Here is a 12,396-nt window from a genome sequence, read left to right as displayed (position 1 = left end):
GTAAACTCTGTGCGTAAGAGCGACTGCCAAAGTCCTGCATGTGTAGCAGTATGCCAAAACCGAGCAGTAGAAGTCATCCTTCAGGCGTGGAGCATCAAGAACTCGAAAAGCGACAGAAGGTACTGCTTTCTCGGGCTTGTCTATCAGCTGGCTTGTTGCTCGTTTTCGACTTTGTGAAGCATGCTCTTGACGCCAAGGACTATTCTTCCAGTCAAAGCTAGCTCGTCTTTCTCTCTAAGAAGTGTCCGACCGTGGCGAGGTAGGTGGACTGATTGGTAGAATCCGATGAGTCTGTTCAATGTCTAGGGCTAGTGCAAGACGAGCTTCGTGTGCTTTGCTCTTGACATCGGTTGTTACACGTTCTGTAAAGGCTGCGTCAATCATGGGAGCGGTCGTTCCACTGGCCAAGGTCTCGCCAGTTCCAGTATCAATGCCCGGCAATTGAGTTGGTATAGCTGCCATACGGCCACCAACAGCCCAGGCACTGCCTATACTAACATATCGTACGTTTCTGCCGGCTTGGTGAGGAAATGGAGAAGGGTTGTTGTCTGCCGTGTGAACAAAGGAGGGAACATGATGAGGAACTAGCATGCCATTGCCATTCGCAGTGACCTGTTGCCTGGCTTTGTGGCGACGTTTTGTGGGAGCGTAAAGTGGATCAATTCCGGTGTCGCGCTCTCTGCTGTATCTCTCTCGTGGGCTCAGTGATTCTGGAGAAAGACTTGTTCTGAAGACACAGTTGGCTTCTTTGACTGGCGTTCTCAGAGGAATGTGACGGTCCGGCAGCTCTCGAGCTGACATGTTGTCACAAGCTTCAGTCTGAAAGCTCTGGTCGTGTCGAGACTATAGTCATATGAGCAAAGCAAAAGCTACCGGAGCTCCGCCTAACAAATGAAGTGAAAGCTATGAGATAAGATGCTGATTGTCAGCTATGCATTGTGGAAGATAGTGAACAACAAGTGTTCCTCCGCCTGACTCGATTGCTCCTGCTTCTTTCCATTCTAAGTCTGTGACCTACCTTCCTGAGAAGCAATTTCAGGCTGAATCACCTGAAGTCGCAATCAAAAATTTTGCAAGTACGTAGCACGTTTGGAAGGTCGAGATGGCAAGTGTGAGTGCATCAGAACTCAAGCTGTGAATGTGTGATAACGTCTGGCATAGCACGGTATTCCTCGGAGCGCGACGCGTGAGCAACGCACAGCAGATGCAAGGCAAAGAGAACTTCGCGACATCGGAGAGTACCAAAGTTTGGTGGCAAATATACAGAAAGGTGTATGTATCAGGCTCAATTGCGAAGTGGAATCTGATTGTTGCAAAGGTTGATGAGAAAGATTTTTCACCAGCTTTGCTGCAGAAGACGTCGACCCTGCTAAGGAAGAATCCAGAGTACTACACAATCTGGAATGTCCGACGACGGATTTTCAACAACGAGTTCAATAATATCAACCGTCAAGCCGATCAAGGGCAGCTCTCCGAAGACAACAAATATTCTCAGGCCTTGGACATTATCAACCTTGACCTACAGTTCATATTTCCACTTCTATTACAATATCCAAAGTGCTACTGGATCTGGAATCATAGAGTATGGCTTCTACAACAAGCTTCGAAGTACTTGCCAGCAGATCGAGCACGCTCATTGTGGGAGGACGAGCTGAAGCTGGTGAGCAAGATGCTCGGTAGGGACAGTCGCAATTTCCATGGCTGGGGCTATCGAAGGATAGTGGTTGAAAACCTTGAAGATAGAGCTCTCAACGGAAAGAGTATGGCCAGGGACGAATACGACTATACAACAAAGATGATCGGACAGAACCTATCCAATTTTTCGGCGTGGCACAATCGTAGCAGGTTGATCCTCTGTATTCTAGACGAAGAAAGAGCTTCTACACAAGAGAGACAGGAGATGCTAGATGAAGGTAGGACATTTCACCATGACCCAGTTCGTGCTTACATACTGGCAGAAATTAAGCTTATTCACAAAGCCCTCTTTGATCCTTATGATCAATCTTTGTGGTTTTACCATCAACACCTATTGTCGACGTTCGATCCAGATACAGCAGGAGCGTCCATGATGCCCGAATTATCGAACGAGAGTCGACTCACCTACGTCAAAGCTGAACAGGAATTCATCGAGGACTTGATAGAGGATGCTGAGGATAGTAAATGGGTGTACCAGGCATTGATTGAATGCGCCCTGATCGAAGCGAAACTAGTAAATGGGTTGTCGGAAAAGATGAGGACGAACATCAAGGTATGGTTGGACAAGTTGAAGCAGCTTGATCCCCTTCGTCGTGGCAGATGGATAGACACAGAGCAGAGGCTGCTGAAGGACTTGCCATAATGAATGTGTAACGTGGTAGCGGTGTGTTTGTTCGTAATACTGTGGGCCTTGGTGTGGCTGTTGATGTGTTTCGAAGTAGCAGACAGCTCCTCGAAAGCATAGTCTTTCAACTTGACAGCATCAGTACACGATCTGAGACAATATGTAATCCTGGGTTGACTTCAGGGGTTACAGAGCAGGGCACGCCTGGATATGTATGTTTCAGGAGGGTTTATGACGATGATTTGCGCAGGCTGGCCATGAATTGTGGCTGAAAAGGGGAAACTGGAGCCCATCTTCGCAAGTCGTTGGCTGCAAAGCTCCAGGTCGATCACGCTTGCTTGGATTTAGCTAAGGTTGGTGCTAAGCTGCAAGCCCTGCAAGCCTTCTCCGACCCTTATGAATTTGTCCCGTCGGGGCACGCAGTTAACTCCAGTGGATGGTGACAACGAAAGCTGGAACACAGTTGTGAGTCTTTGTGCACACGACTCTCCTTCAAACACATTATATCGAATCTACTTGCTGTTGTGCGAGAAAGGGATCAGCGATCGAGACCTTCTCTAGCATTCTCGTGTCTATCATCTTCGCCTGCCGATCCCGATCGTGTCCTACTCTGTTATCTCGGATCTGTTGATACATTTCTCCAACTGTGTCAATAGACCAAACAAGCCCACCAAAAACAGCCTCAAGCAGGTCAAAGAACCTATATTCAGCCACGACGAACAAGACATTGTATGGTGTGACAATAAAATAGCAGACATTGCGATAGTAGGAGGGTTGGGTTGGACGCAGGCACAATGGCAGAACCAATGTCTGCTAGCAAGAGTGCTGACCATTCTGAGGGAGAAGATGTATGTACTTTGTTGCTGGTTGGGTTAAGTTCCCTCGAGTGCTGATATGGTTCTAGTTCGAAGATGCTCAGGATCGAAACGAGCATACTCAAGCACCTGCCGATCAGTCAAATGTGCCCGAGGACCCCTCGGTATCGTCAGACATAAACACTGGTCACGACCGGCCGAAGAGTGGAGAGACTACGATGTCAGATTTGAGTGCTGAAGACGCTGTAGTCGAGACAGCCAGTAGTGTCCAGGTCGCGACTGCGGCACCTATAGCACGTCCGAGAACAGAATCTCAGGTATCAATTGCTTCAGGCAAGAGAAGGCAATCGTCTGTGGCAGAACCACAATCTGTCAAGTCCAGGGCTCAGTCTATAGACCAGGGTCAGAAGGATATACTAGCGAAGGAACAACCGATGAAACCTCCACCACGGCCTTCCAGGTTCGCGAACTTCTCAGCCTCTTTACCCTCCGTGCCATGGGGTGGTCCGGCGAAAACCACTACAGATCGCTCGCCCTCTCCTCAACCTCCTCCAAAAGACCTCCCAAAGCGAACCACATTCGGTTGGCTGACTCGAGCTACTAGCGGAAACGCACCCAAATCTCCCACCCTTCCTTCGAGACCTCTACCAGATTCGAGAAGAGGAACAACTGCTTCAGTATCCACTTTGGGTAGTAACCAAGATCTCACGCTGAGAGCGATTGATGAAAGCTCGGAGCAAAATGGAGGAAGACCCGCAAGAAATTCTTTGAAGGAAAGGTTCAAATTATTGCGATTACGAGAGGAGGTCGGTATGGCAGCACTTGACAACGACGAGCAAGCCGCTGGAGGTGCAGTCGCTGGCCTCATCGGGCGTACGACTAGCTTGACAGTCGGCATCGCAAGTCCAGGAGCAACGGATGATGGGAACGTGGCTCCTCTGAAGTCCCCATCACTACCGATGTCCTCTAGTCCAGCTCCCACTATCGATCAGAGTCTAGCTCCCGGCACTGTCTCCGGCTTCTCTGTGGCCGCCGTCGATTCGGCTGCTCCTATTGATTGGGACTTCTGGCAGACAGTCGTGAATGAAGGTCCGCAGGTGGTCGCACGAACCAGCCCCGAAGAACTAACCGCAGCGATAGCTAGTGGCATTCCTGCGACTATTCGGGGCGTTATCTGGCAGGTGCTTGCAAGCAGTAAGAATGAAGAGCTGGAATCAGTTTATTATGAGTTGAAATTGCGTGGCACGAAAGACGAGCTGCCGCGTGCCGCCTCACCCCCTCCGCAGCCAGATACGAAAGAGAAGGACTCTACCGTCTCATCGCTATCATCAATTAGGTCTGAGCAATCTACTCCCGCCACCAGCACGAACATTGTACATTCACCCTCACCATCGACCGAACGCAACGACCCTATTCAGGACGCAAAAGCACAAGCACAAGCTGCCACAGACCGAGCCAAGCGGGCCAAGGAAGACTCGGCAGCTCTTTTCAAACTCGAAAAGATGATCCGTAGAGACATGGGCTCGAGGACAAGTTACTCCAAATACGCAGCCGCAGCTGGATTTCAAGACGGCCTTTTCAATGTGTGCAAAGCGTATGCCTTGTTTGACGAAGGAGTGGGCTACCCACAAGGTATGAATTTTGTTATCATGCCTATGCTGTTCAACATGCCCGAGGAGGAAGCATTCTGTCTACTGGTGAGACTGATGAACAAATATCAGCTAAGAGAACTTTTCATACAAGACATGCCAGGACTACATCTGCACTTGTACCAATTTGAGAGACTACTCGAGGATTTGGAGCCAGCACTTTACTGTCATCTACATCGCAGAGGTGTTTCGCCGAAATTGTATGCGACTCAGTGGTTTCTCACACTATTCGCCTACAGGCTTCCATTACAGCTGGTTATGAGGGTCTTCGATTTGATCCTTTGCGAAGGCTTAGAAGGAGCAATTCTGAAGTTAGGCATGGCCCTGATGCAGAAGAACGTCGACAGCTTGCTGGCGATGAACGACATGCAGGCACTAACAAATCAACTGAAAGAGAGAATTTTCGAGCCATATATTGACACAACACCCAACTCTAAATCAATCCTGGAATCTGGATTCTTCGGCAGTTCTGGAGGATCAGAGAACGACATATATCGTGCAGACCTGCTAGTGAAAGATGCATGCTCTGTCCAGCTGACTCCCGAAATGTTAATGAGATACACCACGGAATGGGAAGAAAAGACGCGAGCCGAGAAGGCACGAGAAACAGAGCTCGAAAACCTCAGGACCGACACAGCCACCAAAGCAGCCCAAATACGCTCTCTGGAACAACGAGCCGAGAAGTCGGATTTCGAACATATTGAAATTGCTAATGAGCTGGTCAAACTCAAGGTGCAAAACCAGGACCTGATTGACGAGAACGAGAGTCTCAAAGGTCAAGTTGAAGAGCTCCGAAAGGTCGCTGAAAGTGAAGCGTCCAAGGTTGAAGAAGCAATGCGAGAAGGCACTGAAAAGGTCATGCAACGCAACATCGAGGTCCAGAATGAGAATCGGCACATGGAAGAGCAGATGGCCGAAATGGAGAAAGAGCTTGTTGAGATGAAGATGAAATATGCTGAGGTAAGTCTGCTGCAAACAAGGCACATCTATGTACTGACACGGTAATAGCTCAACGGCGAACACGAAACTCTCAGACAACGATGGACAGACCTGAGGAAGGCCATAGAATGAGCTTTCAGATTCTCATACCTTGACGACTACTCTCACGATACTCGATTCACGTTGTCCTTTGGCTAGACGTATCATGTCGAGTAAACACTACTGATGTAAAACAATAGCTGTCTTTTAGCGGCAGTACTCAATACTAATGAACGACGTTACGGAATACCCAATCATGCACAGCATAGCGAAGCACGGTATGACATGGTTTGGTGGGTAGGCGTGCGGTAAGACGATAGTCTCTCAGGCATTACTACGGCGAAAGGGGAGATTTGGATTCAGATGCATGTTTTAGCGAAAGACAGCATAAGAGGTATCGCCACAATACGGGATAAAGGAACGGTTGTTGAGTAGTAGGGAAGGAGCTTATGACAAGCTCTCGCATCCTATAGACGAGGACTCATGGAAGAGCAATCAATGGTTGACTGATGTCCTTCACTACAAGAGATACCTTTAATAAACACATGGATCTATGCTTTCAGACTCATCAAGGCAGGACTTCATAGCCACGGTGCTCGCAGTTACAGATACTTGTCTTCACTTCGAGAATTACATATCAAATATAGCAGGCCGGTCTTGCAGGTCATCTATAACTTCACTCTCCCAGCCTTCAGCTCCTCCCACTCCTTCCGTCTAAACGGTACATAAGCATTCCCATTCGGCGGCAACCAATAAACATTATCCTTCTCACCAGCAGCCTCCAGTTTCCCCATATCAACACCCTGCTGCTTCAACTTCCCCTTCTGAATCTTAAAAGTCCCCGTATAATCCAACTGCTTCATCACCCTCACAAATATCGGCACCGCATACCGCGGCAACGATCCCACGGCATGAGCCGCCAATCCCCTCCAATTCATATTCTCCTCCGTCACACCTTCCGCCAGCACAATCGCAGCAAGTCCACAACGTCCGTCAGCATGCGGGATCTGTACGCCTACTACGTTCGTCTCCGCGATCGAAGGATACTGTCCAAAGACATCGGCGACTTCATTCGTGCTGACGTTTTCGCTCTTCCAGCGGAATGTGTCGCCTAGGCGGTCGACGAAGTAGACTGCGCCATCAGGGTCTTGGCGCTGCATGTCGCCGCTCTTGAACCACATGTCTCCCTTTTCGAAGAGGTTGTAGATCCAGCGCTTTTCGCTAGCTTCTTTGTTGTTGTAGTAGCCTTTGAAGATGTAGTCTTTTGTGCTTTGGTCGACGAGGCGGTGGACGACTTGTCCTGGTTCGCCGGGCGCGCATTCAATGGCGAAGCCTGTGGTGGGATCGCGTGTGATTTCTTCGGTGTCAACGTCCATTTTTATGCGTTTTTCGTTCTTGTGGTTGGCGAGGTGCCAGATTAGGCCACGTTTGCCGATGGCGTTGACGCCGAAGGGGCCGGCGTTGTAGTTGAAGCTGCCGCCTAGGCCGTCGGTTGCGGCGTAGAGCTCGTTGATGATGGGGATGTTGAAGCGTTGGCGGAAGGGTTCCCAGACGTCGGGGCGCATGCCATTGCCCCAGGCCATGGTGACTTGGTGGGTTCTGTCGAGTTTGTCAGGACGAGGTGGTGCGTTGACGAGGTAGCGGCAGAGCTCGCCGACGTATTGGAGGATGTTCGATCCTGAGGCATGGACTTCTGGCCAGAGTTTTGAGTGCGAGAATTTGCGGCTGAGGACGACGGTCGTGCCGGCGTGGATTGAGGGAGTGAGGCATAGGCCATGAGCTGCGCCGTGGTAAAGGGGTAGGCAAGTGTACATCCTGTCTGGACCTCTATCTTTTCTGGTTTTGGATTTTTGACCCAGACCTAGGTACAGAGATGTGCCACGGCCAACGTTGAGCTCGCGACCACGCAACTGCCAAATGTTAGCTCAGAAAATCGTATCGGCCAAACTCATAGACGATTCTTTATGTAAACCAATACGAATTTGAGAGATACTTGCCATGACTGTGCCCTTGGGCAAACCTGTCGTTCCAGAGGTATAGATGAGGCCAGATGTATCTGTTGGCAGAATACCTGAGCGGCGATCGGCTGGAGTGGCTGTCCCATAAGTAAGTGATTGAAGAAAAGTTTCGTTGTAATAGGCTATTTGGATCCCATTAGCCTCTAGTTGCGTCCGACATGGCTCAACCAAGGACCGCACGTCCTCTTCAGCTATCAGGTATCGTGATTCACATATTTTGACACTGTGGACCAATGGGTCTTTGGTGAGATTGCAATTAATGAAGGCTGGGCAAGCGCCTATACTTTCGAGACCAAACCAGAGCATGAGATATTCTGGCGTGTTTCCACCATCTATTGCTACGATCTCATGCTTCTGAATATCGAGTTCTTGTAAGAGCCAATTCCCTACCCTGCCTATCTGCTGGAAGAACTGCTTGTAGGTATAGGTTCGATCCTCGAAAATGAGGAAGATGCTGTTTGGTGTATGCTGTGCCCAGTACTCAAAGTTGTGGTATACAAGCATGCGATTGTCCTTCACACGCTCTTCGGTGAATTTCACTGCTGCTGTGGAGAGGTTTGCTAGCGATCCAGATGTAAGATCATGGCGTATGAGGAATTTTGCATCTGCATACATGGCTCCTAGTGTAGCTGCAGCCAGTCCAGCGGCTGCTGTTGTGACTATGAACAGCTTGTCAGTATCAGATCTCCATTGACTCGAGTTGGAAATACTCACGTGCCATGGCTGTGACTTTTCAGCTTCAGGTTATGGCTGTATTGTTGTAGCTAGCACAATGCGCGGACCAAACAGTGTCTTCGCACTGAATCTTCTCAGAAGCACTCATTTCGAAAAGCGATGAGACGGGATGCTGTCAGACCAAGCCTAACACGATGCTAGACACCCTTGCCTACGCGGTCGGGTACTTAGGTTGCCGAGGTTTCTAAAGGAAGAATGACTTCGAGTTTTTCCCCGCAAAATGTCTGTACGGGCTTACCCGACGTCACGCTTTACCAGTAAGGGAAAGCCGACTCTTGTGGAACGTTGGGATTTGCCTGTGCCACGTTCTGTTCACAAAAGTACCTACGGACTTTCATTTTATTGGATACCATGAGTTCAGAACAAAAAGGCGAATTTGGTAATTCAAGACCATGTGTCTATGAAGGTTCCAACATGAAGAGCTGTTCAGTCAACGTTGTTTTCAAAAGAGGTGGTTCCGTGCCACTTCACATGTTGTTCTGCGTCTAGCTTCATGCTGCTGTGTAGTCAGAAAACGGTGTAGCCAAATTGTTGTACTCTCAAGTCGACATATTTCTGATTCCTCCAACTCGTAGATCCCACGTTGGTGCTTGTGAATACACAATCTCAGATCTCGTCAATCCTAGAAAAGATTTCCTTCGACAGTGAATAGATCACAACTCTCCCAGCAATGCATCACCAAGCAAGAATCGTCCTCGTGCCTGGAATGAATCTGATCCAACCGACTCTTGTTCAGCCCTCATGGCTTCTCGGCTAGCTTGCTCCCAATGCGCTAACAGACAACCATTTGCAGACATGGGATTCTTGGCCCATTCCATCCAGCCACCAAATGTTGGCACGACTCTGGCAACAGCTGGGTTCTGTCGTCGTGCTTTTGCCATTCTTTTTCGTGAGCGGATCGCAGCTTCAAGCTCTTCTTTCTCGTCTCTGATGCGGGCTTCGCGGTGGCGCAGATATTCATGATATGTTGGCGGGAAGAGAGGAGAGTTTCGAGCCACGGAATTATCTGCCCGCTGCAGTCGCGCCAGTCGCTCGTAGTCCTCAAGGACCTGTTTGTCAAACGATTTGTATACTTTGGAGGAACTCCAAGCTGCAAGACCTGGCGTAGAGTTGCTTGCTGAGGAAGATGTAGTAGTAGCTGAGGACGATGTGTTTCGGTGATTAGCCATCTTTCGTTCTTAAGATATCTCGACAATAACCTTTCAATCTTTGCTCGACTGTGGTCGACACTGGACATACGCTGTTTCCGAATTGAGGATTTCTCTGCTGTGTGTTAAACTTGAGTAGGCGGTTGAGAGTGTCCATATCGCCAACCAAACGGCGCCACGTCGTGTTCATATAGTGATATAGTCATTCGCCCGTTTGCGCTGTTACAAGTTAGATCTCGAACCGTGATAAGCGTCTTGAAACGTCCATGCTGCACTCGGTGCCCTCGCGCTGCGTGCCTCATAAGCATCGCAACCAGACACGCATCGCCGTTTGTCATTGCTGCGGATAGCACGCCGAGGCGCTCAGTGTTGTGTTTATTAGTTGTGAGTTACATCCAGTCCGGAATCTGCTGCTCAGTTGATAACTTGGTACAAGCAAGAGATGGCCATAGGCATTGTAACCATCACAGTTGATAGCCTTGAGAGGTCAAAAGAGGCACATCTTCATGGACATCTCGAAAGTTCCCCCTCAGTTGACGAAACGAAACGAAACGAATAGCAACATCGAGCGTTATGAAAAGCGATTTGGCGGTCAATCTCATAACCCACAAGGCTGTCAGCAAACTGCATTAAATTTGTATCCTTGTATTTGTCATAATTGGTCACTGTATAATCATTAAGAACTCTGTGGCGAAGTCTGTTACAAGAAGCAAACTGTGCTTTGGCAAATAGTCCAGCAGCGACTTGAGAGGTTCGACGCTCGAACAAGAGGTACTTGGACTATATCTAGTCGCAACGGTTGGACAACTGAGATATCTTCGAAGACAGAGTAAGGGGTTTGCTGCTAAGTCGTCCTTCGATGATCAGCCCATAACTGAGCTAAGTAGTGCTCAGCAACATCTGTAAGGAGTCCTCCATGCGAGCACTTCCATTCTGTATAATTTCGATTGCGGCCACGACAGGGTTGAGATCTTGTTGTGATGGCTCGATGGTCGTTAAAGTCGAAGTTTGAATAGTATCGCTCACAAAGCATGCGACACAGAATATCTGGAAGAATGCCGCTGTTGAAGTCAGACTTAGTCTTTGGAACGGCCACACTCTACACACATGGGAGTCGTACCACGACCACCACACGTGCCAACCATAACTAAGAGCAGTATTGTGATAATCGATCACGTCGACCTTAGAAGCTTCCCGAAGCGGATCTACAACATCCAATAGCCTGCTGTATTGAGATGCCCTCAGTGAAGATCAATGGCCCTACTGAAAATGCTGGCAGCATTTCAAATTCTCTGCCCGAACTCCTCCAGACTCCAGCTGGTCTAGCCATCATTGAAATCCAGGGTTCTATACATGCACCTTTCGCAAATGCAGCCGGTATCGATGGTGTACGCATTGGGCACCTCGAGTTCCCGCTCTATGATGAAGGCTCCGGAGATAAAGAAGGTCCTTGGATGAAAAGAGTGCACCTATACATTGGCAACAATCAGCGATTGAGTGGAGAGATAAAGAAACTACCGAAGCCTCTGGCTGTACTCTCACACAACGCAGATCCGTATGCCGACATGTCAGACATCGGTAGTGATCACGAAATTGGACAGCTCAATATCTTAGCAATCGTCAAATACAAACTTCTCTTTTCGAGCAGGCCTGAACCAGTCGGGTTGTAAGCTCATCACTGTGCCTTGAGCGTCGCCGAGTCCTGCTGATATCAGCCTCTTTTGCCCACTCATTGATCGTATGCGGTAAGGAAACAGACTACAGTGCTTCTACTAAAGGTGTGGTAACGATATAGTCTACAAACCTGACTGCACACAAGAAAGCGCAACAATTAGGTCCAGTCACTTCCAAGCTTGTCGAACATGTCATCCAGCGGCATGACTGCCACGCAGAAGCAGTTCGATCAAGTTGAGGGCTTGATGCTTGAGCCCTATATACTTTGTTTTCCGATGCCCAATCAACATTGCCGTCGTGATGGGCTCCAAGAAGATCTAAGAAATTGTGTGTGTGGGTATAGCGACTTGGTTTTCTGGACATGAGGACTGTACCCAGCAAGCATAACTCAGAAGACCATCCTTGGATCTTGCACAGGCGCTCTGGTGTGTGTGTATCGAGGACCTCAGAGATATTACTGAAGATTTGAGAGACAGGATGTTCTACGACCAGCATCACGCATTTGTCTCTGGGTCGCTGCTTTCAGGGCTCTTTTGCTGGCAATCTTGAGTGGTTGTTGTGGTTGCAGCAGATAGTTCAATGGCACAACAGATCGATTGCAAGTCATCAAGTTTCGTCAGACTTTCACGGTCGTATTAGTAGGTTTTCAAAGAACCCTATCAGATCGTTGACTGCTTTATCGCGGAGTGAGTGCACCTCGTCGTAGTTTAAAGGAGAGATCGTTAGGTTTACGACTTCCATTGACCTCATAAATCGGTAGGCAGGATAAGTACAATACTCTGTAAAACGAATCGAGTGTACAGAGAAGCTCTCAAGATTATGTCTCGTTACTGCACGTGTGGCACTTGCTTCATCTCCGTGGATCAGTGTGGCTGCGGCAGGCGCTACAGACCCTTGGCGCTTAGCTTTATCGAAGGATGATGTATTTGCTGCAGAAGCTCAATTGCTTGACCATCTCCAGCCTGCGTTGTTCTACTTGTTTTCTGGTCGTCTTCGTTTCGAGGTAGCTAGCTCGATCCCTGTTTGCTTTCTGATTGTTATTGTACTCGTTCTCAAAAC

General features: G+C 48.8%; 3 protein-coding genes across 3 annotated transcripts; 2 read left to right on the top strand and 1 right to left on the bottom strand.

Moving 5' to 3' along the window:
* Positions 1–1,138: 1,138 nt before the first annotated feature.
* On the top strand, positions 1,139–2,338 carry BET4 (Rab geranylgeranyltransferase; the record flags this gene model as incomplete). Its single annotated transcript, XM_064894817.1, has 2 exons — positions 1,139–1,913; positions 1,959–2,338. 2 exons carry the CDS (start codon positions 1,139–1,141, stop codon positions 2,336–2,338), a joined length of 1,155 nt encoding a protein of 384 aa, XP_064757504.1.
* Positions 2,339–3,114: 776 nt separating this feature from the next.
* On the top strand, positions 3,115–5,855 carry LTR64_000431 (uncharacterized protein; the record flags this gene model as incomplete). The annotated part of the gene is made up of 3 exons (XM_064894816.1): positions 3,115–3,168; positions 3,225–5,744; positions 5,793–5,855. The coding sequence occupies 3 exons, from the start codon at positions 3,115–3,117 to the stop codon at positions 5,853–5,855; spliced, it is 2,637 nt and encodes an 878-aa protein (XP_064757503.1).
* A 575-nt stretch (positions 5,856–6,430) lies between these two features.
* LTR64_000430 (uncharacterized protein) lies at positions 6,431–8,501 on the bottom strand (the record flags this gene model as incomplete). Its single annotated transcript, XM_064894815.1, has 3 exons — positions 6,431–7,672; positions 7,760–8,439; positions 8,495–8,501. The coding sequence occupies 3 exons, from the start codon at positions 8,499–8,501 to the stop codon at positions 6,431–6,433; spliced, it is 1,929 nt and encodes a 642-aa protein (XP_064757502.1).
* Positions 8,502–12,396: the final 3,895 nt, after the last annotated feature.

Source organism: Lithohypha guttulata (assembly GCF_036872675.1).
Source record: "Lithohypha guttulata strain CCFEE 5908 chromosome Unknown scaffold_1, whole genome shotgun sequence".
In the NCBI taxonomy this organism is placed as follows: domain Eukaryota; kingdom Fungi; phylum Ascomycota; class Eurotiomycetes; order Chaetothyriales; family Trichomeriaceae; genus Lithohypha; species Lithohypha guttulata.
The sequence above is the reverse complement of the archived record's forward strand: the minus strand, read 5'-3'. Positions and strand labels throughout refer to the sequence as shown.